The sequence below is a fragment of the Carassius carassius genome, chromosome 19 (genome assembly GCF_963082965.1).
Source record: "Carassius carassius chromosome 19, fCarCar2.1, whole genome shotgun sequence".
NCBI classification, from domain to species: Eukaryota; Metazoa; Chordata; class Actinopteri; order Cypriniformes; family Cyprinidae; genus Carassius; species Carassius carassius.
The window spans coordinates 5,425,729-5,443,612 of record NC_081773.1 but is presented as its reverse complement, the minus strand read 5'-3'; the positions used below and the strand labels follow the sequence as shown (position 1 = coordinate 5,443,612).

General features: G+C 36.8%; 1 protein-coding gene across 2 annotated transcripts in view; it reads right to left on the bottom strand.

Moving 5' to 3' along the window:
- LOC132094922 (ephrin type-A receptor 3-like) overlaps window positions 1-17,884 on the bottom strand; it is a 119,970-nt gene that overhangs the window by 92,097 nt on the left and 9,989 nt on the right. For both annotated transcript variants that reach the window (XM_059499591.1, XM_059499590.1), the window contains exon 3: window positions 11,147-11,804. In XM_059499591.1, coding sequence (XP_059355574.1) covers window positions 11,147-11,804 — 658 coding nt within the window. The remainder of the gene's footprint in view (window positions 1-11,146; window positions 11,805-17,884) is intronic.

Here is a 17,884-nt window from a genome sequence, read left to right as displayed (position 1 = left end):
CCTTGTCCTGCTGTCAGGCCAGCACCACGCTCATCGATCACAGTCACACCCCCTTCCAGCCTGTGTCCCATCCACCATCGGGGGTCCATGCCGCATAAACAGCCCTATCCACTGCTCGCATCTGCCGCCTGGGGCCTGCATTCCAGGGCCTGCGGATACCATCTTTGAAGTGAAAGCACTGGGTTCGCTTCAGAAAGAGTCCTCTATACCTTCAGACTCCCTCTTACTCCGGCGCTTTGGAAGGTGAGGCCATAAAGGAACAGTTGGAAAAGCAAACAAGCTTTGACGCCTTGAAAAGACTCATCCACATGGAGCAGCGGAACAGCCCTGGCACTGTAGTGCTCATCTTGTGCATTGAGATGAACGGCTTTCTTCACTTTAATTAATTTTCGGGTCAGGATTTCAGAATGGTGTCTTCAACACAAGCGCAGCATCTGTAAACCCACGCAGGTTATTTAGACGGCTGCTTTCCCACAAGATTCCTGCGCAGCTGATGTTTTGTGGAAGCAGTATTATTGCTACAGGGTTTGCTGAGATTTAATTAGTTTTTGGTATAGAAAGTGGAATGATGGGATTTTCAAAAGTCAAATATCTCCTTGGGTGTTTACTCGGGAAAAATGCAGCTGGAAGACTACACAAATAACTCACCACCGAATTGATTTGTTTGCAGGATTAATTGACTTTTTGCACTGTAACAACATCCTTTTGGTTTCAGAATCGGATTGTATGGACAGCACTATTGACCTGGAAAAATAAACAGCGTTTCTGCCGTGTTTCACTAGAGCTTGCTGTCAGCAGAACTGCTCTTGACCGTTTGACGAGTAACCTCTCATGGTTATTATGTTGCAAGCACATCCCCAAAGTAATCTCACATCATTTGGCCATGGAAAACGTCAAGACTGAGACTTTATGGCGGAAAATGCTTTGGGGTCACATATTCGTTGGAAAAACAGCTAGACAAATATTCAGGGAGCGAGTGTCCCCTTGCTTGAAATTGATAGAAAAACCAAATGCAATGAGTCAGAGGTACAATAATAGCTTCCATCTGGGACCTGACCTGGGTAAGGATAATTCCAGCATGAAAGGCCTGAAAATGACAGCGCTCTAAAGAACAAGGCTTCGGCCGTGTGCGAGAAGCCGTTCTCTCCTGCGAAGGTGTTAAACAATTACCAGACAAGATGAAATCACAACTAACCAAGGAAAAGTTTTATTATTTGTCTTATTTTAAAGGATAAAACTCTCTTGAGTTAATGTTCTCTGATTCATTCAGAGTGATAATGAGCAAGCACACATCCCTCATCAATCAGCTCAACAGACAGATATACTTTTGAGACACCTATTTTTTTTTCCTCAACTATAGCTTATTTAGTGGGTCTGACACTCTGTCATTATGAATTACAACACAAACCACTGCCCTCCTGTTTCAAATGGAGACAATGTCAAGGTCACAATCCCATGAGCTGTGCTTGAAGAAAATAACTGTTACATAATGCAAACTAGTTAGGGCTGGGCGATATATCTAACGATATGATCATTCGCATCTAGTCAGTAAATCTGGTTCCGTGATTACCGCTAAATCACCATCACCTACTTTTAAATGGAGCAGCATTTAATAGACAAGCTACGCAATATCGCGTTCATTATCCCAGATGAATTGCCTTCGATAATGAACGTGATATTGCGTAGCTTGTAAGTGATCTATGGCTCTGTCTATTAAAGGCCGCTCCAATTATAAGCAGGTGATGGCGAGTTAGCGGTAATCACAGAACCAGATTTACTGACCAGATGCGCATGATCATATCGTTAGATATATCGCCCAGCCCTAACACTATTACCGCGTGATATGATGAGTAAACAATCTGAATATTGCAAAGCTCTTTTTATTTGGTTAGATTTGTTAATTATGTTTCTTATAGAAAATATTCAGTCTGCGATATTTAAATACTGCACCAGTAGCAAAATATATGCAGCTGTAAGTTCAATTCAATGTATTGAATCAGTTCAAGCTGTCTATTTTAATGAACTCTTTTTCTTGCATGAAAGGATGAATTTCTCAAAAAAATAAATAAATAAATATTAAATTTTATTATTTCAGAGCAAACACTTGAATACTGATATATATATATATATATATATATATATATATATATATATATATATATATGTGTATATATATACTGTATATATATATATATATATGACAAAAGTTTGAAAATTGTAGATCTAGCACACAAATAAATAAGTTAATTATAATGAAGTATATTATATGTAATAAATAAAATGTGGTCTTGCATTCAAAACCAAGCTAATCATTTGGTGATGATAAATAAATAAATACATTACAAGGCAAAATACAAAGCACATAACTTTAGAAAGTTAGAACTAAATCAGTATGTATGTGTACATGTGTTCTCGGAGATTCCACTCAGATGTCCTCAAACCCTCTCTCTCTCTCTCTCTCTCTCCCCAATCCCTACATAAATGTCCTGTAACTAAACACATGTGACCCGGTCGATATGAGACTGTTTTCTGGGGCTTTATTATGTCACAACCCCAGTGATTATGTGTGGTGTGCAGTGTATTTTCTGATGCCTGAGGAAATCCAGGTCCTGTCTGAGGCCCTATTTTATTTTATTCACTTATTATAGCCAATGGCCCCAACAAAGCACTGAACTGCAGACCCCAAAACAGAGAGCCAAAAAGCAGCACATTAAGATTACTATTTCTCAATTCAAGTAGGAGAGATTTGGTCAGTGTGACCTACGGTAGCTGTTTTTTTCGGGAGCATTGATGCGGATGGCAAAGTGGTGACTGGAGATCTCAAACGTACCTGTAACATCAGATAATTATAGGAGTCCTTCTACAATATCAGTCATTCTGAGCACAACGGATGGGACGGGGAACTCAGAGATCAAAATACAGTCTTTGGTCCAGCAGCAAGGACAATCAGCGGTGAGAATCCAGAGGTGGAAAAAACAACTTTCCAGCCTCCATGTACTACCGTTACCCATGATTACTGCTTACGATTAGCGTGTACTAATTGTGCAACGAAATGAGAAATCTGCACAGATGACGATCTATTAAAGTCCCATCATCTGCTTGAGCGAGGAGGCCTCACTGCTGCATTAAGCTTTTTCAGGAGTGTTTCTAATTGTCCATCGAGGTGAGCACAAAACTATCTGAACTGACTGAGCACTCTTTAGGGACTTTCAGTCTTAGCAATCAGTGCATAAAATTAATGAGCTGTCCTGGTGCTGTGATTTGAAACAAAGCCGGGCAAGCAAATGCGTTCCACATCTGAGCCTCATGCTTTGGGTATTGCAAAACTCAGCCTCATTATCATCAACATCAACTCAAAGGAAACTCAAGACTCAGAACACACGAGCAACACAACCGCAGCAAGAGCCGCTGATTTTTGAAATCCTATTCAGAACGGAGCAAACAGTCTATAAATTCATCTCCTTTAAAGCACCGCCACTGTAGTCATCAAAGCAGAGCTTTTGTAACAAATCCTCTGTCTTCAAGAGTGCATTTCACAACGGTTCTGTTGGATTTCAGTTGTCTGGCATGAGCAAAGTGAGGTATATGCAATAAAAAAAGAGTATACAACTTAAAGAGATAGTTCATAGTCATTAATTACTCTCCCTCATGCCATTCCAAACCTGTACGACCTTTGTTCATCTTCAGAACACAAATTAAGGTATTTTTGATGGAATCTGAGAGCTTTCTGACCCATAGACATCGAGGATATTACCACGATAAACACACAGAAACGTAGCAAGGACATCGGTAAAATATTCCATGTGACATCTGGGGTTCAAAGGTAATTTTACGAAGCTATGAGAATACTTTTTGTGTGGACAGAAAACAATAATATCATAATTTATTCAGCAGTTCTTCTCCCCGGAATCTTCCACCATTTTGGAGAGCACACCAACACATAATCAACGTAATCAGAGCTGTTTATGTTCAGTAGAAAGCAGTAATGTTCCTTTAGCTCAATTGGTAGAGCATTGCGATATCAAGCGCACGGTTGGGGGTTCGATTCCCCGTGAACACATGATAGGTCAAAATTGATAGCCTGAATGCACTGTAAGTCTGCTAAATGCATAAATTATTTTTTTCATTTATAAATTTAGAAAGCGTGCACATGCTGAATGTACTTTAAACAACGCTCATTATGTTTTCATGAAATATATCTTAATTCGTGTTCTGAAGATGAACGAAGGTCTTACAAGTTTGGAACAACATGAGGATGAATAATTAATAACATAATTTTAATTTTTAGGTGAACTATCCCTTTAAAATTAAATACAAATAAGCACCTATCCATCCATCCATCTATACAGTTCAAATAATTATTTGTGATCATTCTGAAATATAATTTTCCATATTCTAGGATCTATAATCGGCAAAAACTATTTAAAAGTCACAAATAAATACTGTTCTTTTTATGCCCCTTATGAAATAATAAGTTTTCACAAAATATGAAGCGCACAACTGTTTTCTACATTGACAATAATAGAAATAATAATAATAATCTTTCTTGAGCACTAAATCATCATATTATAATGATTTCTGAAGGATCATGTGACACTGAAGATTGAAAAAATATATAATTTTAAAAACCGTTATTTCAGATTGTAGTAATATTTCACAATAATACTGTTTTTACTGTATTTTTGATCTAACAAAAACACATTCCTAAACAGCAGCACGTGGGATTTTTATTTAATTTTTTTTCAAAGTGAGGGACACCAGTAGACCTACATCAGGACAGATGTTCAGCTGCTTCGAGGTGGTGCATCACTAAACCATATCAGCCCTCAAATCTGTCTGAAAACCAAGAATAGCGTCTGTCGGGCTGTAATAAATCCAGCTTTTGGTTCGGAGGTTTCCATCCAGCTTTAAGGTCTTGTTAAAATAACCCATTGCACTTTCTGCCGCCGCATTAATAAGATCTGATAACTAATCAGGGATAGCGAGCACAGGGATTGTATATCTTGGAAAATCCAGCCGGAATGTAAACCATTGGCACTCTCAAAGGAGCCCCGTGGCAGCTGCTAACATGGGAAGCTTCGCAAAACAGACAGACATCCGGCTCAAATACTCCTTTTATTTGCTGTTTTAAGATCAAATTATGGTTAGAAGAATTTCACACAGATTTTAGATCGTCGACTCGCTCTGTTTCATTATCATAATGGGATGTAATTTCCAATCCTGGACCAATTTAACTAAACAGTGCGGTGCAGCAGCCATGCAGCGAGACTCAATGAAAAATGTGCGAAAAACAACACAGAGGTTATAGGATATGGTACAATATTTCCACACTAGTAGTGCTGACACCGTTACAGTGGAGTCTTTCTGTCAGTGATAATGAATATGTGAAAATCCACTTAAGAATCACCTCTAGGTCTGCGGCTCTACCGATGCCGAAAATTAAAGTAACCTTCGTTTCATTGGTGGGAAATATATCACTTCTCGCCACAAGTTCACACATATTAGCACACAAGATCACACTCATTCACACACCCACACGTGCACATGCATACATGCATTCATGTTCGCATTAGAGAAACACTTCATTTGCATTTAGAAAGCAAATCACTTTAAAGATAATACAGTCACATTAAGCTTCTCACTTTCTTGCAGGGCTAGCCAATATATAGTAGTAAAAATAGTAGTAGTCGAAATAATTGCTAGTATAATTTTTTTTTTCTAATCAGAGCAACCATAGAAACAAAATACAATTGAAATCTATTTCAAATTATCTTATTTAGCCATGTTTTCTGTTCTGTTTTTCATGAAATCATCACGACAGAGAAATAGCAGTACATAATAATAAACTGCAATGTTTACAAACTGCAAGAAATAGGTTTACTAACATATTTCAATAAATGGAAAATTAGGTACTTCCAACAATTTTTTTTGCCTTTTGGTGGAAAAATCCACAATATTGTCAGTACCAATTTTACTATGAATATATATTGTGAATAATAATTAAAAAAAAGCTCCAGATTTGCTGTGCTTGTTTGTAGGGCCAAAAATGTGTCATTATATGTTCATATAACATAAAATTGTTGTTGTGATAAAATTATTATATTCTTCTTCCTCCTTTAGTTTATATAAAACCTCAAAACCATCCCAGTCTTGTACTAAATTCTTGTTTTTTGTTCTCAGATGAACTGTGTGCTGCTACGTAGATCAGATACTGTAACCAAACACCTAAAACTTACAGAGTTTGAACTCTTCTGCATCTCAAATGAAACTTCTCAATCCAAACATTTACAAAGGCATTATCCAGGAACCGCATGCAGAAGTTGAACTCCACAAAGACAAAAGGCCATTAATTATTTAAGAGGTGCTCCCTCAGTGAAGCATCAAAACCCTCTATATGACTCATCCACGCTTGAAGTGTTGAGATGGAGGTCTGCACACCTCAAAATATCTCTGTCAGAGTCACACTCGGGCTCCCTGCCGTAATCAATCCGTTAGCACAGCGGGCCTGCCGAGAGATTTGTGACTTAGACCCTTCCCCTGCACATGAGTGTGCGACGCAGCAGCTGTCATGCTCTGGTAATATAAGCCCTTATTAGTGTCCATTAGGCTGCACTGAAACTAATAAGAGATTGTCAAATACATCCAAACATTCACACAACTCTTCAGAAAACAGAACACGGCCGACATGGAGAATCACGCTTTTAATGCAAAGCTCGTTGACATGATCGGGTGACATTACAGGGCGATCAGGAGAAGGAACGGTCGAAATTTATTCATGAGATCCTAAATTAAAACTAAATTCTACACATTAAGTGTACAAAAATGATGCTGAGATTCATTCATTCACTTTTCTGTTTATTCGCGCACTGATCAAGCAATCAATCAAATCAATCAATCACTAATTATTATACTTTCTATTAATATTTAGCATTAGCTTTTATTAAAAAAAAAAATCTGGTTATTTTATTAGGTTATTATATTATTTTAATAGTATTAAATTTATATTAACGTTATATTATTTTATAATTTCAGGTTATTTATATATATATATATATATATATATATATATATATATATATATTTATTTTTAAATTTTAATACTACTATTTATGTTTAATGTTTAATTCAGTTATAGTTTTTTATGTTTTCTGTAAAAAAATTTTTTTTTTTTTTTTACATTTTAGTACTTTTGTTATGTGCTTTTTATTTAAATTGTACTATGTATGTTTAGTCAAATGTGAAATTCAGTTATAATTTTAGTTATGTTACAATAATTTTTTCATATTTTCAGTTTTCATTAATTTTTTAGGTTAATTTTTTGTACTTTTGTTATGTGCTTATTTTAATGTTACTACTGTATTTATGTTTAATGTATTTTTATTTCAGTTTTTGCTCTAGTTTAGTCCTACTTTTTATATATTTCCAATTAGTAGTTGTAGTACTTCAACTCTTTTTAATCAGACACCAAGGCAACATTTTTCTATTTTCCATCTAATACTTATATTTTATTTTATTTCACCTTTATTTAAATGTTTTAATAGGTTTAGTTAACAATAACCCTGGCTCACTCATTCTTTCAGTCACTCATTGAATATCATTCAAATCCTCCACTAATTCACTCATTATCCAGTCATTCATTTACTCTTTCATTACATCACTTAATTCATCCACTCACTCACTCAGTAACTTGTTCATTCACTCACTCATTCATGTATTTATCAAAGCCCTCCCATTGCCCTGTCATTATCATTTACATCCCAGAGACACACTGAGTCACTTGACAGGCGTCTGGTTCTACACGCCACAAATGGGTGTTTGGATTGATAAATTGTATGGAGCAGTCACCTTCAGAGACATCAGTTTTACACGACTCCTGCCAAACCACAGGCTAGAAAACTAGCCAGCAAAAATGCATGACCACGCACAACTTTTTGAAATGTATGGTCAGGCCTCAGACATCAGCATTTGTATTCAGTTTCACCGTGTGTTTGGCTGATTCCACATTTCATTCCACTCATGGGGTAAAACGAGAAACGCCAAAATCACATGTGTTTCATATAAATCACATTTGATGCATGAGGAATTAGGAGACAAATAGTGTCTGCTTAAGAATATTAATGAGGAACTTTCAAAAGAGATTCTGAAACGGAATCTGTGCAGTATTTTAAATATTGATATTTATTTATTTTTATTACTTTACATTTGTCATAGGTATATATATATATATTTATTTATTTATTTATCATATTTAATGTTCATTTATATTAACAAACAACATTCTGCTGTAAAATAAAGTATTACTAACTATGACTTTTGCCTCAATCTAATTTGCTGCTTATTAATAGTTAATAAGGTAGTGGTTAAGGTTAGGTATGGAGCGGATTAAGGAATCTAAATTATGGTTATGCAGGAAAAGGCATTAATATGTGTTTTATAAGTACTAATATGCAGCCAGTATAATAGAAATATGCATGCTAGTTAGTAGTGAGAATATGTCCTTAAAATAACATATTACCTGAAGAATTACTAACATTTATTTAAAGATTAAGGATAACATCCTTCACTTTGAAGATCAACGATCTTTCATCAATGATTATTGTCACACTACGATTGTAATTCTTACATTTTAAATGTATTAAATTACTAATTAAACTGCAGTCAAATGAATATCATTCCAATTCGTCAAAAGTCAAAAAGGAAAAAAACTAAAAACATAACTGGTTAATCTTCAATCAGATTTTTTATTTAACTTTTTTTATCATACATTTTAAAATTTTATCATCACTGAAGTTTTAAATGAAAAAGCTCTCAGAAACATAATCAAACTACTGAACTCAGTTAAAATGAGTGTTAATTTCTAAACTATACAGTATTACCGTAAATGTTAAAATAAACACTGTTGGTTTGGCAGGAACAATATTATGATTTCAAATTTTTAACTGTTGAAATGTGCCACTACTTTAGATAAATTGTGGAAATGAGGGCATCAGGTGGACTAAATTACATGTTTAGTCAGTTTTAAGTTTATACACTATATTATCATTTACCTTTAAGTATTATTGAAATCAATTAATCACAAGGTCAGATGTGACGGATTCTTAATGATTTAATCACCTTCTGCCAATTACACTAGAACAAGAGGTTAAGTTCAGCCCATCATTGCTATGGTTAATAAAATCTCTGGAATAACAGCATACTCTTTTTTTAAGAGTAGGGTGGTCTTGTTTTTCTCATCACTTTGCATATGGCATGCGAGTTTCAGATGCATGTTGATGTAAACACCCTCATGACCCATTTTGCAGCTGTTCCACATATAGTGTTCCATAACAGACACATAAATACAAACACAGACGTCAAACTGAACACAAGCTGGAACACAGCTGGACAGATCGCATGGCGAAATTCTTTAAAATCTCTGGGTAGTGCTGGAGTCGAGGATAGACACAGAGCATTTTATGAAGAGCAGAAGTGATTTCTCCAGGGAGACGGCTTAACTCAAATAATACCATGGGCAGGACTGAAGCGCTCAAACCAGCTGCCAGCCAATCTATTATCAGCTTCCCAATCACAGCAAGACCCACAGTACACATTTACACACCAGGCAAATTGTTCTCAGGACGGTTTCACACTAATGCCTTTTGTGCTTTTTGGGGTGAAAACAGATGAAAAAGTGGTCTCAAGTGAATACTGTATGTGAATTACAGTAGAGTTCACCATTGTTGCAAAACGCAAAACACTATTGATTGGATTCATATTCCTGAGCATGTTCCTGACTATTTCTCATGACTTCTCCCCTCTGAATAAATTTAGTTTGAGAGAAGCTCTGCATTCCTTCAATGAATCTGCAACAGACAAACGTGAATGTGGTTTTGTGCATGTAAAGTTTGCACAGTAAATTCAAAGGAAACAAATACTTAATCGTAAAACTACTGCACTCACATCAATAGTGCAAAAGTACTGCGGTTCTCACCCAAATACTTTAAAGATAAACCAAGCTGCCTTGTGGGGACATTCAGGATGTATTCTTAAATTCAAAAATGAAAATAGAACTGCAAATGGAGTCAAACATAGCACAACTTTTGAAGTTACCTTTAAACCAGCTGATTAAGTTCTTCCAGGCAGATGTATTGGGACAAGTTGGAGCAAACTCGGCAGGACGTTTGCACTCCGGAGCAAGTTTGGACACCCTTTCTTTAAAGTTACAACAACTTGTCACTGGGACAGTATATTAGTACCTTAGAGTAGTACCCATGGGCATAGCTACCAGAGGGAAAAAGGGGAAAGAGTGCAAAGGACCGGAAGCTGAAAGGGGGGCACAACTGAGGGCCCCCACCGCTGAACGTGACTATGAGGGGTCCGCATATAGCAAAATCTTTGCAATGGGACCATAAGCTCTAGCAACTACACTGGTAGTACCTTGATATTTACACTGAAAGAATGCAGAGTAGTACCTTAAGGTACTACTACGAACCTTTAAGGGGTGAATAGTTAACCCTAAGTAAGGGGATAAGATGTTGTACCCTCTGTGATTTACATTTACCTCCAAAACTCTAGCATCACAGCTCTAATATTCTGAAACTAATGCGAGACAAAGAAAGATTTATTTAAAATGTTTAAATATAAAGAGAATCCATGAAGAGAATCTGTGTTATTAGACTCTAAAAATGTCTCATATGCTTCAGATCAAACACACACACACACTTATCCCTCTTCAATGACTAACTTGCATCTATTTGTGTGTCTGAGGTGATGTGGAGAAGTGTTTCACAAGCTTAACTGCTTCAAGCTGCCCTTTAAGGGGGTCTGCACCACAGATCTTCTCTGTCCTCGCTTACACAAGACTCTCAAATTCCTTTCTCCGAAGCACGGCTGACAGATCAGAGGTGTGTCTGTATCTGGGAAGAATCCATTTGCACTCCGAGCGAGGGACAGATACTCAACTCACCATGGAGTTTAGAAACATTACAGACAATGAGTAGCATAAACAAATGAATGGTATTCCAGGGACACACTCAGCTGTCCCATTTAGAGCTGCTGTCTACAGAGCTGGTGCTAGAACATTACGCTGATGAAAGGAAGAAAATGGCCCGTGAAATGAAAAAGGGACTGTAAGGAGAAAAGTGTGCGTGTGAGAGAAAAACTCTACCTTGGCAAGCGACTCCCCATTCTTCGTATCCTATGTTGCACAGGCATTTCCCAATAGGCACCAGCCACTCTCCCTCGGTACTGCAGTACATTTTTGGCGGATCCTCCTCTCTGGAATTGTTGACGCATGAGCCTCTAACTTCCACAAGCGACTGAGAGTCCGTGGGTACCGTATCGGGAAACATTGCCAGGTTCCTCACAGTGAAAGGGCATTTTTTAAAGTACACCCGCACCGAAACTAGGGCCACGCAGGCACCCACATCCTGGAAAGCCAGGTAAAAGCCCTTCTTAGTCATGGGCCCCACTTCACGGACCTCTGTGTTTAACTTTAAGATACGGTCGCCCAGGTCCATCTGAGTAAAACTCTCATCGGCGGCGATGGTGTCTATTTTGGAGAACTGGTGTTCGCGAAACTTACTTCCCTGGTCTTCATCAGTCTCCAGGTAGTGTAAATTGAACGTCTCTTTGCAGGTCAGGACCATGGGAATACTGTTGCAGTCTCTCAGGGTAAACTTGAGCTCCACATAGATCTTCTGTGCAGAATTGCGAGGAATCCAGTTGGTCCTCAACCAGTTGTTCTGGCTGTATTCCATCACGTTGCACACCTGGAAGGTCCGGATGGGTGTGTAGTGCTCATCCACTCCGCTAATTTCCTCCCACTGCAAAAAGAGAAAGAAGTTAATCAAATCTATTCCGAGAGAAATGACCAGCTAGAGTACTCCTGCATTTCAACGGAACCGAGAAGAATGTAAAACACCTGAGAGGCGAGGTTATTTATTTCTCAAACACACTTGGAATAATGAATCGTTTCAAATTAATATCTCCCCTGTTCGGATAATTAATGTGGGACATAATTAATGAGGCCCTCCACTTTGCATTCTCTCCCTTGTAAAGCGAGCCTGACAAATCATTTTGTTTTGTCACTAAGGGTGTCAGAAGCCACAATGTGGCCAGAAGTCTTGAAGTTTAACGTGCACAAAGCAAAATAAATGATGAACTGAGAGGCAGTGTTTTCTATCACAATAATGGAGTAGTATATGGCTCTCAGTCAAGCTGAAGTTTATAAAAGCCCTTGGCTGAGTGAGACAAGTCCTCTGGAGTGGCTGCGAGCTGTTCATTACCCAGCAGAACAAGTGTGCCCTCAGACTGAAGAATTGCCTATTTGTGTTTCAACTGCGAGGGTGTTTAATGAAACACCCCAAAAGGAGCTTTTTTTTCAGCACGTTGTTAAGATCTCCAGAATTTTATATATTGTTTTGCATCTTATTGTTTAGAAACACAGCCTTTATTTTGGAAGTAAAGCAATCCATTTTAACTCACTGACAGCTGGAATTCCATTCTCCCACTTTAGCACAATCAGTATATATATATATATATATATGCATATATATTTTATGAACTGCAACACATGCATGGATATATATTTCACAATAAGTTCAATAACATGAATTTATATAGTGGATGTGAATTTTCTTTCATGCCTAAAAAAAAAAAAAAAACGAAATCAAATTCATTCTTTAGCTGGCTCACCAACAGTTAAGTGATAGCTAGGCCAGTCCAGATCTTTTTTTTTTCTTCTTAACATTTTAAGCTGATTAAGATACAATCATTGGAATTTCGCAGAATGGATTTAAACATGATAAAATGTGTTGAATGGAGCTGAGAGCAATGCACTTAAACTGCTAGCTGAAAGCATTATTAAATTAGCCAAAGCATTTAATAAACGAACAAGCAAAAAGCAGTACAGCATTGTATAAATAACATGCTTCCGGATTCTGTGTAAATCTGTGACAAAGCAGGGTTTAAAGGATGTGTTATGATTACAGAACAACGGAATCTGCTTCTGATATTGTGTTCATGAACATGCAAAGTGAACAAATATGATGCAAATTGAAATAAATCAGTGGAAATTTCAGCCGGTCATTTGTCTCAGCTGCATTTTGAGAGCTATTTACTTGCATTCACCAGCATAGCCAATGCTTGAGATGAAGTCCAGGTGCCTGGGCTGTACCGCATTATCAAACTGGATAGAGAATGACTGTACTGAAACCACGGCTGCCAAAATAAATGAAATGTCATATACGATGTGTAAATCACAAACACTTGAGAATAGTGTATTACATGGACTGTCTGCTGCCATGAATGACATCAACATAGACCAAGCCAATCTCTTTCTAATAACCTTGCTTTATAACACATACCACCCGGTTATAGAGAGGGAAAAACTGTAAAAGCCCTGTCTGGATATCTCTTTTATGGACAGCAGCTTCTTGAGTTCTCCAACAGCGATTGGACACCAATCTGTATGTCCTTCTCCACAGCGGGAGACGTCAGCCCTGTGCTTTGCAACTTTACACTCGACGGGCAGACCGAAGATGACTTTAGGTTTCTCCGAATATCACTTTACAATAGTAATCCCCCTCCAGCAAGGAAAGCAGTAGAGAAACGAGGAAATCAGCAGTTGGTACATTTGGCAGGGCTGCGGCCCAACTCCCCCCTGTGTACACTCAGTGTGCACACAGGCCAACTGGTACTTTAAACTAATAGATTCCCTGGCACTTGTGGACAAAGTGGAGCAGAGCTTATGTTTCAGACAGATATGTAATAAAATTATAATCCTCCTCTCGCTCGTATTACAATGGAATTGCATTAGTTAGCGAAGACTGACATATACCGCTGGCTTTCGCTGGCATTGCATGCACATTTCCTGAATAGGTGCACACGGTTTCTCTATCAAATCTCACTCTCTTCATTATGACGGACAAAATTAGAGCGGATTCTGTTCGCGAGGACTCCATTAGAGTCTGAACGCCGGGATGCCGGGGAGGGCACGGAGGAAAAGACGCACTTATGTGTACACGGGAGATCTAGCAAAGGAAATGAGTTTCTGGAAGAGATGGCTGCTCGCTTTCAACTACACATTTGTACTAACTGACACAAACAAAGCTCTGACTGAGCTCAGACAACTGTACACCGAGGGCTCGATACCACTGCAAATACACTTTGTTCAAAGCTTGAGTGGAATAAAAGTGTAAGTGACAAAATGTAACTAGAAATGAACTAACACTAGCCGTTGTTATCCATTCTTAGCAAATGTTTTTCTCTTTCGGAAACCATCTTAATTAATTTAACATTGATTTAACCGACTGCGTAAAAGGGTTGGGGAGTAATTAACTAAAATATCATCCCAAATATCCTAATCACAATTTTTCGATAGCATAATAGTAGCTTTGCTGCTTTGACAAGGGACAAAATACTAGATCAATGCATTTTGTCAAAGTGCATTGCAAAATGATTTAATGCTCGAACACACTGTTGAGAAATGTTCTCTCATATACAGATGGGAAGTATGATGCATCTTATTGAAATCACTTCATGTAAACAAACTGGTCAAGAAAAAAAAGCTTGCAAAATGCTAGCTAAATACACACTGCTCTGATCCCTTGTGAAAAAAAGTTCACTTCAGAACTTTAAAAAGAATATGAAAATAATATACTTCCAAAGAATATACTTTTAAGTGCAAACTGAATGTAATGTTTTCAGACACTCAATTTTATTATTTGCAATTAAATAAAACATAATAAAGTTTAAGTTTATGATAAATGAAATTGGCTGAACTTAAGAGCAACTTAAATAGGGCTTAATTACATCTTCATATGTAATTTTATAATTGACTTTGAAATATGGTTAAAGTTTACTGCTGAATGCACTGACATGCATTTATGGTAAATATGCAAATATTAAATGATTAATGTAATATCTATTTATGTCATGTATTTAAAAATATATACAAATACAAATTTATAATGATTATGTTGCACTTTACTACATTTAAAATATATTAACTTTAAATGTAATATTGAATAACAAACTGAAATAAAAATACAATGAAACTAAATACAAGGCCTTTTATTTCATTATTATTGTCTGCAAGTAAAGTTTTCTAAAGTATACTTTAAAGAGATGAAGAACACTACTAATGCTTATTCAATATAATTTAGCACACTTCTTTTTTTACAAGAAAGAAAGAAAGAAAGAAAGAAAGAAAGAAACTATCTGACTTAATTAAACAAATATATTGCCACCCTACATAGAGTTAGTGTAGCTAGCTTCTTGTTGATTGGTTGTTGTGCTGCTAACTATTTAAGTGTACCTTACTAAATTACTTTAATTTATGTGCAGCTTGTATTTTGAGAAGCTACAGTTTCAAATCAGCTTACCAACACCGTTCAAGAAGCATAAACTCATCCATATTATATTACAAAGAAATGCACCTCCCAAACTAAATTGAACACACAAATCATTCCAAAAAGAAAACTGAAAAAAGACTTATGTTTATATGTGAGGCCCGTGAGCCCACCCCATTCCCAGAATACAGCAGAAAAAAAACACTTGAAATGACAAGTGCTTCACCATCTAAGATTTCTTGCACTAGGGCTCAAAGACAACTGTACCCTATCAGTCAATACCTTTTCATCACAGCTTTTACTACAGAGGAACCATAACACATTGTGTGCTGGCCGCTCACCCCGCTGAGGCCATATGACGTGCTAATCCACCTTTATAGAGGGGGGTTTCTCTGCACTTTGTACAGCTGGAGACCTTTCACAGTTTCCTTTCTTTCAGGGGTGGGGGTGTGGGGGTTAACTAAATGAGTTTTAGCATCATGTTGGAAATATTGTCTTTCGCTGCAGGCACTGACGGAGTGTGACTTCAGAAACGCATAATGAAAATTTTGTGTTTGCTGCCTGTTTAGTCTCAGTCGATTATGCTACGACACAGCAGATCTTCTGGCTTCTACTCCAGATTTTTAGAGACCAAAATATGACGAGGAAGTAGGTTATTAAGGAATGCTGATGAAGTTTGAGTCAAAACAATCTGTTTTTTATTAGTTTTATTGCTTTTGAGTTTTCATTTTTAACTCAGCACAGATGACTTATTCAGTTGTTATGAATAATCTACTGTTTTGCATTCGTCAAATTAAACTATCTATCTATCTATCTATCTATCTATCTATCTATCTATCTATCTATCTATCTATCTATCTATCTATCTATCTATCTATCTATCTATCTATCTATCTATCTATCTGTGTGTATAGTCACATTACATATTTTACTTTATATTTTAAATAAACAATAGATAGATAGATAGATAGATAGATAGATAGATAGATAGATAGATAGATAGATAACTGCTATTTATTTTGTTACTTTACTGAAGCAAATAAAATTGGTTTAATATTGTCTGCAAAATTTTTTTTAACTTTATAGTAAGGTGTCTTTTTTTCACCTATTTTTAGATATGGTTAGATGTATAACATTTTGATATATAACACATAAATATAAAAAATTTTAAATTTATAAATAAACAATAATATAATATATATATATATATATATATATATATATATATATATATATATATATATAGTTGCATTTCACAATACATTTTCTCAGTTAACTTTGTCCAAAAGTTATCCATTACTACATGATATACTTATGATGAATCCAATATGATATAAGACTATACCATATACCATAGAATATCATTTTAGTCAAACCAATCAATTCTAAATGAAGATTTTTACACTGTATGCATAGATATTTCTACATGCCTCTAAATCTAGTTCTGCGACCCAAACCAAAGAAAACTATTTTAAAACAATGAAACATATTTGCAACCCAGAACATTTACATTTCTGGCCTGCTCTCCAGTACGGCCACCAATACTCCCAGTGCGACAGATCAATCCAGTTATTCATTCAGAAATCTTCAATGGAATTAAAAACAATGCCAATGCCAAGCCAGAGTTCAGTGTTCAAGATCCATTTGCACTGCTCGATCTGTTCCTGGGCTAAAACAGCTTTAGAGAAACGAGGCATTCCAAACCCCAAAACTACACCCACCAATCAAGCTCTAATCGGCATCTCCACAGACGCCACAGCAAAGACGCTCTTTACCAACTCAGAGAACAATTGCGTCGAGTCCTCAGAACAGCGCAACAGATCGCAGCGGTTCACACGCAGAGTAATCTGACTGCCTTGGGTAATGAATCCCAGGCTGAGGCCTGATGCAATTTGGAGAGGCTGTAATAAACAGCGCTGCATGTTTAAAGAGCTGTCTGCGCAGGACCGGTTTATATTTACTGGCCTTATCTGAGCGGGCGGCCGCAATGGGCTTTAGCTCTTAATTTGCTTTAACCGGGCCGATTTGTGCTTACACTGGCAGAAGGCGGGCTGCCCATCCGTCAGTGTCAGCGCTGCAGATGCACATTATTTGAAATCATTTTTTGAGGGCATAGCTTTCAGGGCAAAATGCTTATCGCTCCAAACTAAGGAGAAGTCCTGAGTAATTAGAGTTAATTCACCTTGAGAACCTGATCTTTGCTGTAATCGTGACAACGGCTACATGCCGCCTTAATAAATCCCAGAGCATTCAGCGCGTATCTGCGAGGGATTTCCTTTTTCGTTCTAAATCACCTTTATGGCTATTGTAAAGATTAATGATGCTTTCTCTGTTGAACTTATGTACGTTTAGAAATTAATCTAGCAAATTAGTGCAATTACTCAATTGTCCATAAACGCACTCTACATTAAAAAGCACTTAATATAAAATGCAAATAACCTTTTTGGGTTTTTCTTTTTCTTTACCTTCCCTTTTCTTCTCTCTTGCTTCTAAGAAAGGAAAGCTTCATGTTTTACTGTGCCAACAGTAAAAAAGAACGAGGGGAAACAAGG